The 13,567-nt window shown below is 45.2% G+C and overlaps 1 protein-coding gene across 2 annotated transcripts in view; it reads left to right on the top strand.

Annotated features, from left to right (window-relative positions):
- Window positions 1–743: 743 nt before the first annotated feature.
- LOC138207714 (CXADR-like membrane protein) overlaps window positions 744–13,567 on the top strand; it is a 95,066-nt gene continuing 82,242 nt past the window's right edge. For both annotated transcript variants that reach the window (XM_069165179.1, XM_069165178.1), the window contains exon 1: window positions 744–986. In XM_069165179.1, the coding sequence (XP_069021280.1) occupies window positions 948–986 (39 nt within the window). In that variant the 5' untranslated portion in view covers window positions 744–947. The remainder of the gene's footprint in view (window positions 987–13,567) is intronic.

The following is a 13,567-nucleotide window of genomic DNA, read 5'->3' as shown; positions in this document are numbered from 1 at the left end:
TCTGTGTGTCAGTCTCCACTAATTCATGACAACAGAAACAACAGACACAGTTGGGGAGTGTTTCTCTGCTGAACAACATGCAGAAACAGTTTAGTTCAGAACTGATTTAAACAGGAAATCCTTCTTGTAAATGTCATGTTGGAGGTCCTTTCTAAGTACACTACAGATAACGTGCAGTATATCTCTTTTTCTCTGCTTCTCCTTCATTATTATTTCTGTATATGAAATTATTGCAGCTCCATCAACTGGTCAGACAAAGATGCTCTGTTCTTTCATTTCATCTTCATTTCACATCTCTCCTCTCTGAGCCTCACAAACACCAACAGTTTACCAGCTTCATATGAACTCATTATAGTGATGTTAGTTTACATGATGGTGTGTTTCCTTTTCATTCATATGGACTGTAATGATATATAATATAATAATGTAAATACTACAGAGAGTTATGGTTCATTCTTTCATTGTTTGTTACATCTTTTTTATCCTCTATAACAAACACTGGGATGATTCCATTAGACTTTAATACATATTTAATGTAACGTGTCTATAATAATCTTCATCTCTCTGCTGGGATGCAGACAGACTGTATGTACAGTAGGTGCACCAACTGTAGAGGTCCCCCTTCTACCGGCTGCTCCTCCAACACCTTTGTTGCACCTCCTCCTCCTCTTTCCACGCAGAGGAGCGCGGGGCAGGACGGAGGGACGGAGGGAGGGAGGCTGCGTGTGGACTCATCAGGGAAACACCCTGCTACAGGCTGAGGGTGAGTTCAAGGAGAAGAGAGCTGGATGTCCGTGTGAGGAGGGAGCGACATGCTGCTGGACGTGGATGAAGGAGGATGCTGACGGTGTAGCTGCTGGAGACATGCGGCACTCTGCACCGCTCCGCCACGTCCCGCTGTAGTTCCAGTAAAGTCACAGTCTCTCTGCTGGATTTGTCCTTGCTGGATGTCGGGATGTCTGCTGCTCCTCTCATCCTGTTCCTGGGTAAGTTCTCTGCACGTTCCCCGCCGAGCATGGATGTGTGTGCGCGCATACGCTTGCGCGTGCATTTGTGTGTTTGAGTGCGTGTGAGTGTGTGAAACAACAAAAGTTTCACCACGAGTTGCTGCTGTATTGCTGGTTTCTGATCTGCAGAATAATGTGCACACATGACAGACACAGGAGGACATGAGGTGAAATATTTCAGTGTACCATGGATCCATCACATCTACTCTACAGTCTAAAACCAGTACAGGAACCAGTGTGAGTAGCAGTACAATAACATGAGGATGATCTACATTAATATAACTGGAAGGTGGTTCTGCATATGTTATTGGAATATAATAGAATCATAACGATGTCATTGCTGTATTTATACATGCTGATAACGTTGGATATGTATTCAGAGGCCACTGCTGAACATCACATGAGTGTGTGTTGTTGTTTGAATGGATTTGTACTGTCAGAAACCTCACTGTTGATCAGACACGTGAGGTCATGCAGTGTAACACGTGCAATGTAACATGCAGTGTAACACATGCAGTGTAACATGTAGTGTAACACATACAGTGTAACATGCAGTGTAACACATGCAGTGTAAAACGTGCAGTGTAACGTAGTGTAACACATGCAGTGTACATGTGCAATGTAACACGTAGTGTAACACATGCAGTGGAACATGCAGTGTAACACGTGCAGTGTAACATGCAGTGTAACATGTAGTGTAACACATGCAGTGTAACATGCAGTGTAACACATGCAGTGTAAAACGTGCAGTGTAACGTAGTGTAACACATGCAGTGTACATGTGCAATGTAACACGTAGTGTAACACATGCAGTGGAACATGCAGTGTAACACGTGCAGTGTAACATGCAGTGTAACATGTAGTGTAACACATGCAGTGTAACATGCAGTGTAACACATGCAGTGTAACATGTAGTGTAACACATGCAGTGTAACATGCAGTGTAACACATGCAGTGTAACATGCAGTGTAACATGCAGTGTAAAACGTGCACTGTAACATGTAGTGTAACACGTGCAGTGTAACATGTGCAATGTAACATGTAGTGTAACACATGCAGTGTAACATGTGCAGTGTAACACGTGCAGTGTAACATGTGCAGTGTAATACGTGCAGTGTAACACGTGCAGTGTAACACGTGCAGCGTAACACGTGCAGCATAACACGTGCAGTGTAACATGTAGTAACACATGCAATGTAACATGTAGTGTAACATGCAGTGTAACATGTAGTGTAACATGTACCACATGCAGTGTAACACGTGCAGTGTAACATGTAGTGTAACATGTACCACATGCAGTGTAACACGTGCAGTGTAACATGTAGTGTAACACATGCAGTGTAGCACATGTAGTGTGACACATGCAGTGTAGCACATGTAGTGTAACATGTAGTAACACATGCAGTGTAACATATGCAGTTTAACTCATGCAGTGTAACACTGTTGTTGCAGTGACGTGTTGAACAGGAACCTTGCAGTAGTTATCTTTACTGAGCTGTTGTTGTTGTTCAGCTGGATGTCCTGCTGACATTCAACTGTGTTGTTGGAAAAATGAGTTTTTCTACCTCATTCCCAGATGAATCGAGTTTTAATTTTCAAGGACGCTCTTTTCTTCTTCGTGTCAAAGAGGAAATAAATCCACAGGACTTCAGTTTGGTTTGATCGGCCCCAGAAGGATTTGTTTGAAGGATGTCACACCAACAGCTAGTGGCAGTGTTGGTTGTCTCATTAATGAACAACAGTAACAGTTACACTGAAGCTCAGCTTGCAGCAGCTCATCCTCTCATCCTGAGAGTCTGAGCTGCTCCAAACTGGCGGGGCATGATGGGAGTATGTCACCCCAGAGGACCATCACAGTGTAAGAACCACAGGACAAACTTTTAGATGCAGGTGAATCACTGTGATCCTGTCAGAGAGTTTACAAATCACTCAGTCAGCTTTCTATGGGATGTTACTGATAAAGGGGAGGCACTCTGCTCCACTGGCTTTTCTCTGTCAAGCTGTTCTTCCTGTCTGTGGAATATAATCAGTATACAGAGATGAACAGGCCTGTGATGTGTAAGTAAACATGCATTAGACACATGTGAGCACATCTCAGCCTCCCACCCCGCCGCCTCAGTCAGCACAGGGCCATGATGTCACAATTAGTGTGGCTGTCCGACGGCTGATGAGAGCTTCATTAGTTGCATTATGGAATGAGTTCGACAGGCCATGGCTAAAGCAGCGTGTCGTACCTCATGGCACCGCCGCCGTTACTCTGCAGCTCAAGACTTGTCCCTCTTCTCAGATCAGATGTAGCTGAAGAAATCTGAGGAAGGCAAGTAGTGTGTATCTGAGAGGGGGTGCAGTGTGTGCAGTGCATGCAGTGTGTGCTGTATGTGCAGTGTGTGCAGTGCAGTTTGTGGTAATTCATGGTGGAAGTGCAGCTCACACCGCTGTTCTGAAAGCACACTGAGCTGAAAGCTGTTAACATCCAACAATTGGCTGCTCCGGTGACCTTCACAGTGAATATGAGTGTTGGAAACATCAAAGACCCAATTAAAAGGCTTTTCACTTCCTTCATCCACGATGAATTCAATTAAATTAAATTGAATTAAACTTCTTCACCAATAAAAGTCTCACTATCAGGGAGAGAATCGGGCCAACCCTTCCTGCCACCATCACTGATGTGATGTTAAGCACAGCAGCCCTGAAAGCAACTGTAGGACCAGATGTAAACTTGGAACATTTCTCTCCTGTTGAGCTCTCTGAGTTAACTAGAATTATTTCTTCATCTGGATCCTCTAGCTGTCTGTTAGATCTCATCCCAACTAAACTTTTTAAGGAAGTCTTCCCTTTAATTAATACTTCCATATTAGATCAGATCAACCTATCTATTGTAACCAGCTATGTACCGCAGGCTTTTAAAGTGGCTGTAATTAAACCTTTACTTAAAAAGCCGACTCTTGATCAGCTGTTTTCGGAAACTGCAGACCAATTTACAACCTGACGTTTATTTCTAAAATCCTTGAAAAAGTTGGTGCAAATCAACTTTTTGATCATTTCCAGAGGAACTGTCTGTTTGAAGATGTTCAGTCTTTAGGGTTAATCATAGCACAGAAACACTGGTGGCTCTGCTGGGAAAGACAATGAATCGTTTGAACTGAACTATATGGCTAAGTGTGTCGACTGTGTCCGAGAACCCGCACCGTAGCACACTCTCTGCTACAATCTTTTAACAGCCTCAGACAATGGACTCGTCTCTGTACTTGTTCTTCTGGACCTCAGTGCTGCTTTTGATACGATTGATCATACGATCTTATTACAGAGATTAGAAGACGTTACGAGGATTAAAGGAACTGCATTAGACTGGTTCAAATCCTACTTATCAGATAGATTCCAGTTTGTCCATGTCAACAATGAGTCTTCCAGACAAACAAGAGTTAGTTATGGAGTTCCACAAGGCTCACTGTTAGGCCCAATACTTTTTACTTTGGACATGCTTCCATTAGGAGATGTCATCAGGAAGCACTGCATCAACTTCCATTGTTATGCAGATGACACTCAGCTATATCTTTCTATAAAACCAGATGAAACTAATCAGTTAGTAAAACTTGAAGCCTGTCTAAAAAGACATAAAGGCCTGGATGACCAAAAACTTCCTGCTTCTAAATTCAGACAAAACGGAAGTTCTTGTACTTGGTCCTAAACACCTCAGAAACTCTTTCTGTAATCACTTAGTTCCTCTGGATGACGTTGTTTTGGCCTCCAGCAAAACTGTGAGGAACCTTGGAGTCATCTTTGATGAGGATTTGTCCTTTCGACACCAGATAAAGCAAATCTCCAGAACTGCCTTCTTTCACCTACGTAATATTAATAAAATCAGGAAAATCCTTCCTCAGCGTGATGCAGTTCTTCATGACCAGAATCCATCTGATCTCAAAGATCTTATAGAACCACATCATCTGGACAGATCGAATAGAACCACATCATCCTGACAGATCTTATAGAACCACATCATCCTGACAGATCTAATAGAACCAAATCATCCTGACAGAGCACTTCACTCTCAGGACACTGGTCTGCTTGTGGTTCCCACAGTTTCCAAAAGTAGAATAAGAGGCGGAGCTTCAGTTTCCAGGCTCCCAGTTTGTGTTCAGGAGCAGAAACCCTCTCAAGCTTTAAGGTTCCACTCAAAACTTTCCTTTTTGATAAAGTTTACAGTTGAAGCTGCTCAGGTGAACCTGAACCATCCTGCAGCTCTGCTGTTATAGACCGAGGCTGCTGGGGGACCTCCCATGACGCACTGGGCTTCTTTCCTCTCAGTCTTTCACTCTCTATAACTCATATCTCACCATCACATCTCATTAAATTCATGCTTTTCTCTTTATCTCTTTGTTTCTTCTTCTTATCTGTTGTCTCCATTCAGTTCCTTCGCTCGTGTAGTTTCTGTTCTTTCTTTTTCAGATGTCCCATCATGGAGCTGCATGTCTCTGTTCTGCACTTGTCGTCTCCACCAACAGTTCTTCTCTTGTATCTCTATGCTGTCCTTTTCTCTCTCTTCTCTCCTCTCACCCCAACCAGTCGAGGCAGATGGCTGCCCACCTCTGATCCTGGTTCTGATAACAGATGCTCTGCCCACCTCTGAGCCCGGTTCTTTTAACAGATGCTCCGCCCACCTCTGAGTCCAGTTCTGTTAACAGATGCTCCGCCCACCTCTGAGTCCAGTTCTGTTAACAGATGCTCTGCCCACCTCTGAGCCCGGTTCTGTTAACAGATGCTCCGCCCACCTCTGAGCCCGGTTCTGTTAACAGATGCTCCGCCCACCTCTGAGTCCAGTTCTGTTAACAGATGCTCCGCCCACCTCTGATCCTGATTCTGTCGGAGGTTTCTTCCTGTTAAAGGGAGTTTTTCTTCCCTCTGTTGGAGGTTTTTCTTCCTTAAAGAGGAGTTTTTGCCACCCGGCTTATGTGAGAATTGTTGAATTGTTGAATTGTTGGGTTTGTCTGTGTATTGTTGTAAAGTACCGCTTGAACTTTCCTTCTGGAAGGACTTTAATGTGTTAAGTGCCATGAAATAACCTGTGTTGTGATTTGGCGCTTTATAAATAAATGTTGCAGCCAGGTCTCTGTGAGACAGAGTAAATCAATCTGATGATCAGTTATCAAGTCATTTACGAACAGAGATTTAGACCAGAGAGAGCTCATATTTAATAGTCCGCTTTTAATTGTCAGATTTTTTTGATCCATTAATTTGGTAGGATCATTTTTTATTACATTTTTATTGATAGATCTTTTCTTGAGTTTTTTAAATATAGGTGGTCTGGGTACAGACACAACCTCTATAGGATGTTGAAGGTTTTGGGTGAGTGACAGCTCTAAAGAAGCTGCAGAGGAGCTGTAAGACTGCAGCTCTGCGTCCTGGCCTCAACCCTGGATGTCAGGTTTTAGGGCTGTTAAGAGACATGGTCATGTTTCTAGAAAGAAGAGCTGCACCACCCAAAGTAGGATGGATGCCGTCTCTCTGGATCAGACCAGGTTTCCCCAGAAAGTATTCCAGTTGTTAATGAAGCCCACATTGTTAGTGGGACATCACCTCGACAACCAGCGGTGAAGTGAAGACGTACAGCTAAACATATCATCACTGGTCCGGTTAGGAAGGGGTCCAGAGAAAACTACGGAGTCCCACATTGTTTTTGAAAAGTTTCACACCGATTCCATGTTAACTTTAGTGACCTCCGATTGGTGTAACCGGGTGTCGTTACTGCCTACGTTAATAACAATCTGACTGGATTTATGATTAGCCTTAGTCAGCAGTTTCAGGTTTGATTCAATGTCGCCCGCTCTGTCCCTGGGAAGACATCTGATTCTGTCCAAGTGAAGACATCTGACTCTGGCCCCGGGAAGGCATCTGACTCTGGCCCCGGGAAGACATCTGACTCTGGCCCCGGGAAGACATCTGTCTCTGGCCGCTGGTTTCACTAACTTCACGTTAAATAGAGTCTCCAATAACCAGGGTTGGTTTCTCAGCAGGTGTTTCACCGAGTGGGGAAAATCAGTTGGAGACGTGAAGGTCGGTGGTGAACCGTGGGCTTCTTCTTGGGACTATCCCTCCTTCGTACTGCCACCCGGCCACCCGGCTGTTCGGGTGCTGCAGGGGACCGGCTAACTAAGCCTGCAGCCCTGGACAGCTGTACACCCCCCCCCCCCCCCCCTCCCTGAGAAGGTCCTACGGCTAGCTGGTTGTTTAGCATGGTGCACAGCAGTGATTCTAATTCTATGACCCTGGCCTCCAGAGCCCTAACTACACTACATTTATTACAGGTAACATTGTCATTAAGGGAGGCAGGGTCGTAACTAAACATGTCATACCGAGCAGGAAAAACAAGAAGAGGTGGAGGGAGAGAGGGAAGACATTGCTAACTGCTAAGCTAGCAGTACCAAAACACCAAGTTCGTGAACGTTGTTCAAAGAATTAACAGTAGAATTGTTCAAGAAGAGCAAACGTGAGTTTTAACTTGAGATTAGAAGAAGTGTGGAGAGTTAGATACGTAGAATTCAGGAAAAGGAGCTGAAATAGCAGAGAGAAGTAACACTAGTCACAGTTGACTGGGAGGAGTTGCTTCATTAATCCTAACATATTCTTCCTGTTGCAGCCAGGTCTCTGTGAGACAGTAAATCAATCTGATGATCAGTTATCAAGTCATTTACTAACAGAGATTTAGACCAGAGAGATCTCATATTTAATAGTTCACTTTTAATTGTCAGATTTTTTTGATCCATTAATTTGGTAGGATCCATTTTTATTACATTTTTATTGACAGATCTTTTCTTGAGTTTTTTAAATATAGGTGGTCTGGGTACAGACACAACCTCTATAGGATGTTGAAGGTTTTGGGTGAGTGACAGCTCTAAAGAAGCTGCAGAGGAGCTGTAAGACTGCAGCTCTGCGTCCTGGCCTCAACCCTGGATGTCAGGTTTTAGGGCTGTTAAGAGACGTGGCCATGTTTCTAGAAAGAAGAGCTGCACCATCCAAAGTAGGATGGATGCCGTCTCTCCGGATCAGACCAGGTTTTCCCCAGAAAGTATTCCAATTGTCAATGAAGCCCACGTTGTTAGCGGGACACCACCTCGACAACCAGCGGTGAAGTGAAGACGTACGGCTAAACATATCATCACTGGTCCGCTGAAACACTGATCACATGAATTGACCACACACAGTGAAGGAGTGTTGAGGACGTGAGGATCCATGATGAAGGAGTGTTGAGGACGTGAGGCTACATGATGAAGGGGTGTTGAGGACGTGAGGCTCCATGATGAAGGAGTGTTGAAGACATGAGGCTCCATGAAGGAGTGTTGAGGACGTGAGGCTCCATGATGAAGGAGTGTTGAAGACATGAGGCTCCATGAAGGAGTGTTGAAGACGTGAGGCTACATGATGAAGGAGTGTTGAGGACGTGAGGCTCCATGATAAAGGAGTGTTGAGGACGTGAGGCTCCATGAAGGAGTGTTGAAGACGTGAGGCTACATGATGAAGGAGTGTTGAGGACGTGAGGCTCCATGAAGGAGTGTTGAAGACGTGAGGCTACATGATGAAGGAGTGTTGAGGACGTGAGGCTCCATGAAGGAGTGTTGAAGACGTGAGGCTACATGATGAAGGAGTGTTGAAGACGTGAGGCTCCATGAAGGAGTGTTGAAGACGTGAGGCTACATGATGAAGGAGTGTTGAGGACGTGAGGCTCCATGATAAAGGAGTGTTGAGGACGTGAGGCTCCATGATGAAGGAGTGTTGAGGACGTGAGGCTCCATGATGAAGGAGTGTTGAGGACGTGAGGCTCCATGATGAAGGAGTGTTGAGGACGTGAGGCTCCATGATGAAGGAGTGTTGAAGACATGAGGCTCCATGAAGGAGTGTTGAAGACATGAGGCTCCATGAAGGAGTGAGGCTCCATGATGAAGGAGTGTTGAAGACGTGAGGCTCCATGATGAAGGAGTGTTGAGGACGTGAGGCTCCATGATGAAGGAGTGTTGAGGACGTGAGGCTCCATGATGAAGGAGTGTTGAAGACGTGAGGCTCCATGATGAAGGAGTGTTGAAGACGTGAGGCTCCATGAAGGAGTGTTGAAGACATGAGGCTCCATGAAGGAGTGTTGAGGACGTGAGGCTCCATGATGAAGGAGTGTTGAAGACGTGAGGCTCCATGATGAAGGAGTGTTGAGGACGTGAGGCTCCATGAAGGAGTGTTGAGGACGTGAGGCTCCATGATGAAGGAGTGTTGAAGACGTGAGGCTCCATGATGAAGGAGTGTTGAGGACGTGAGGCTCCATGATGAAGGAGTGTTGAAGACGTGAGGCTCCATGATGAAGGAGTGTTGAGGACGTGAGGCTCCATGATGAAGGAGTGTTGAAGACGTGAGGCTCCATGAAGGAGTGTTGAAGACATGAGGCTCCATGAAGGAGTGAGGCTCCATGATGAAGGAGTGTTGAAGACGTGAGGCTACCATTTCCTCCAGGCTGAATTCTCTTTCTGAAGATCTCCTTGGAATCGTCTCCTTTACCCAGTTGTTTTCGGTTTGCTCTCTATTTTTAGATCTCTTTTTTTTTCTGACCTTTGTGAAATACATTTTTTGCCTCCTGTCCCACACAGCAGAGAGACATCCTGAAAGATCAGCTGGAGCCGGCAGCTGGCCGGCCTTACGGTGTCAGGTGCCTTCTTTGAGCTAATCACACAAACAATGACTCCAGCCGTCTTCTTCCCTCATCTCTATATTTAGAGCCGATCACCAACGGCAGCCGACGATCTGTCAGGAGACGACATGATAAAAATTCTCAGTGCCAGAGGTTAGGATGTGACATCTTGCAGCACTCTGGCCTCAAATCTGTGGCAGCTGCCCCACCTCCCCCTTCCTCCTCCTCTTCTTCCTCTCCTCCAGGTCTCGTCCTCTTCCTGTCCTCAATGTCTCATAGGTGACTTTGACAGTCAGAGACTCAAACAAGGAGATAGTTTTCAATTAGTTATGCCCCCTCCCGTCCGATGCACATGCCACCTCTTCTTTAGATCAGTCCAGGTTCACCTTGGGCCTCTCCGCTTGCTCGCCAGCAGCTCGCTCAGGTGCCCGTCATGTCCGATAGATTCAGTTAGTCAGAGACAGCTCTGTCACATGTCCTGTACAACTCTCTCTCACACACACACACACACACACACACACACACACACACACACACACACACACACACACACACACACACACACAGGGAGGACGTTGAAGGTTTATTTCACTCTAAATTAAAGGGAAAAACAGATGATCTGCAATCACTGATTTTATTTGTCCAGATTTAAAACATCCATCTGACAGTTTTCTGTCTCCACTCTGAAACATATGACATCTTTAACAACCAGCTGATTGCAGTTTATTTACACTTGGATCTTATTTTAGTAGTTTGTCTGTCATTATGATGTCATTAATTCTCCCTGTGAGGCTGTGCTGTCAAGCTAACAGGAGACAGTGCATGTGAATGTGACTGAGACACTCCTGGAAACGAGAGGTTACCTCTGAATATAATATAATATTTATTTATTTATGTGTTTTTAATGATGCATGTATGAGTGTGAGTGTGAGAGCAGAAATAAGCTGTTTTTCTGTCAGAGTTCAGATCATTATCTTAGTGACTTGTAGAGCTGTTAATGTTAGAGAACCAATCAGAGCCCCCGCTGTTGCTGCTGTTCAGAAACAGTGAGCTCTGGCAGGACATTAACGTTTCAGGGATTCATTGATTGAGTTAAATCTTGAACTGAGATGAAAACATACATGCAGATGTCCAACAGGAAGTCTCTGTTCTGTTCTGATCTGTCTGACACATGACGTGATGAAGACGCCGAGCTGCATGTGTGTTTTAATTAGCTGATTGCAGCAGTGGGGGGGAACTTCCCCTTCCTCATGCCTCCTCAGCCAGATGACAGAAATCTGTCTGACAATGTTGTCTCTCCCCCTGAACCCTTCAACCCCCACTCCTCCTCACCCATCGCAATCAGTATCCAAACAATCAAACCACCTCGTTCTCTCCCACAAAGCATCGCTGCACATGTTGGGAAGAAGCTATAAAGCAGCCAGTGGCTGCTTGTAAAGTGTTGCTGCCAGATAGCTGCCGGCCGTGCTCGTGGTGCTCAGAGATTAAACTCTTCCACAGTCTCCTTACTTACATGACAGATCCTCCAGGAGCTGCCTCTAATTTCTCACTTTAATGAAGAGGGTTTCATTTTTGTATTTATCCGTTAGAAGCAGATCTCTGGGGCTCCTGGTGGAAACAGCATCAGAGAATAAGAGACACAGTCAGGTGGAGCTGCTCCTCCAACCAGAGCATTAAATGTTGTATAAATGGCTGCCAGAGTAATGCTTATTCAGGGAGTCATGGAGCTGTTTGTCCTGTTGGGAGGGATTCAGAACAATGAGGGAGAACTTAATGAGCCACTTTCCAGGATCCACATTATTATTGGACCAAACGGCACAACTGTGCTGGCAGCAGTCTCAGCATGACTTCAGTATTTCACATGTCAGAGCTGATTGTGTTTTAGAGGAACAGTTTAAAGCTGAGTTTACACCTAGAAGCTGCAGTGGAGAAAATAAACGACTGGATGGAGGCAGGAGTTTGTCTTGTAATATTAGCTCTATCCACCCTGCAGATGTGGCTGCTGTCTGAGTGAGCTGCAGTGATTCAGAGAGAGCTATTAGTGAAATAAATATTGATGAAAGACAGCGACCCTGCTGCTGATCCACCGTCCTGCTCATAAAGGCTCCGGTGGATCAGCTGTGTGTGTGTGTGTTCCTTCTCCTTCAGTCTTGACGGGGAACTATACTGCATAGGATGTAATTTATTCCTGCTCTGTGTGCAGACTGACTGATGTGGAAGTTGTGAATGTGACACTTGAGATCAACAGTATGTGATCAGTCTGACATCAGCGCTGCAGGCTGGTCGGCTGTCTGAAGAGTTCTCCTCCGTGTGCAGCCGAACACACACAGATGAAGGAGCGTTCAAACAATTAAACAATTAAGTTAAATTTAAGATGTGTGACAGCTGATTGACCTGTGAGCTCTGAACGAGGTCAGGAAGACTTTCAGATGTAAAAACATTCACACGTGAAGCCCTGAGAGAGAAACAGATTTTAACATCTTGACTCTCCATAACCAGATAGATTATGTACTGCAGCGTTAACATGAACGGTTGGTGAATAGTTGGTGAATGGATGGTGAATAGTTGGTGATTAGTTGGTGAACGGTTGGTGAATAATTGGTGAATGGATGGTGAATAGTTGGTGTTTGTTTGGTGAATGGATGGTGAATAGTTGGTGAATGTTTGGTGAACGGTTGGAGAACAGTTGGTAAACGGTTGGGGAGCGGTTGCTGAATAGTTGGTGGACGGTGGGCGAATGGTTGGTGAAAGGTTGGTGAATAGTTGGTGAAGGATTGGTGAATAGTTGGTGAACAATTGGTGAACAGTTGGTGAATGGTTGTGAATGGTGGGTGAATAGTTGGTGAATGGCTGGTGAATAGTTGGTGCAGGGTTGGCAAATAGTTGGTGAACGGTTGGTGAACGGTTGGTGAACGGTTGGTGAATAGTTTGTGAATGGTTGGTGAAGGGTTGGTAAACGGTTGGTGAAGGGTTGGTGAATAGTTGGTGAACAATTGGTGAACGGTTGGTGAACAGTTGGTGAACGGTTTGTGAACGGTGGGTGAATAGTTGGTGAATGGTTGGTGAACGGGTGGTGACTAGTTTGTTGAAGGGTTGGTGAACGTTTGGTGAAGGGTTGGTGAATAGTTGATGAGCGGTTGGTGAAGGGTTGGTAAAGGGTTGGTGAACGGTTGGTGAAGGGTTGGTGAATAGTTGGTGAACAATTGGTGAACGGTTGGTGAACGGTTTGTGAACGGTGGGTGAATAGTTGGTGAATGGTTGGTGAACGGGTGGTGACTAGTTTGTTGAAGGGTTGGTGAACGTTTGGTGAAGGGTTGGTGAATAGTTGATGAGCGGTTGGTGAAGGGTTGGTAAAGGGTTGGTGAACGGTTGGTGAAGGATTGGTGAATGGTTGGTGAACGGTTGGTGAAAGGTTGGTGAACGTTTGGTGAATAGTTGGTGAATGGTTGGTGAACGGTTGGTGAAAGGTTGGTGAAGGGTTGCTAAAGGGTTGGTGAACGGTTGGTGAAGGATTGGTGAATGGTTGGTGAACGGTTGGTGAACGATTGGTTAATGGCTGGTGAATGGTTTGTGAATGGTTGGTGAACAGTTGGTGAATAGTTGGTGAATGGTTGGTGAACGGTTGGTGAACGGTTAATGAAAGGTTAGTGAACGGGTTGGTGAACAGTTAGTGAACGGTTGGTAAATAGTTGGTGAACGGTTTGTGAAGGGTTGGTGAATAGTTTGTGAAAGGTTGGTGAATAGTTGGTGAACGGTTGGTGAATGGTGGGTGAACGGTGGGTGAATAGTTGGTGAATGGTTGGTGAACGGGTGGTGACTAGTTTGTTGAAGGGTTGGTGAACGTTTGGTGAAGGGTTGGTGAACGGTTGGTGAGTAGTTGGTGAATGGTTGGTGA

Source organism: Embiotoca jacksoni, unplaced genomic scaffold, assembly GCF_022577435.1.
Source record: "Embiotoca jacksoni isolate LCO1_2020_lvr unplaced genomic scaffold, fEmbJac1.0.p SCAF_33, whole genome shotgun sequence".
NCBI lineage: Eukaryota > Metazoa > Chordata > Actinopteri > Embiotocidae > Embiotoca > Embiotoca jacksoni.
This window is presented reverse-complemented; position numbering and strand designations above follow the sequence as displayed.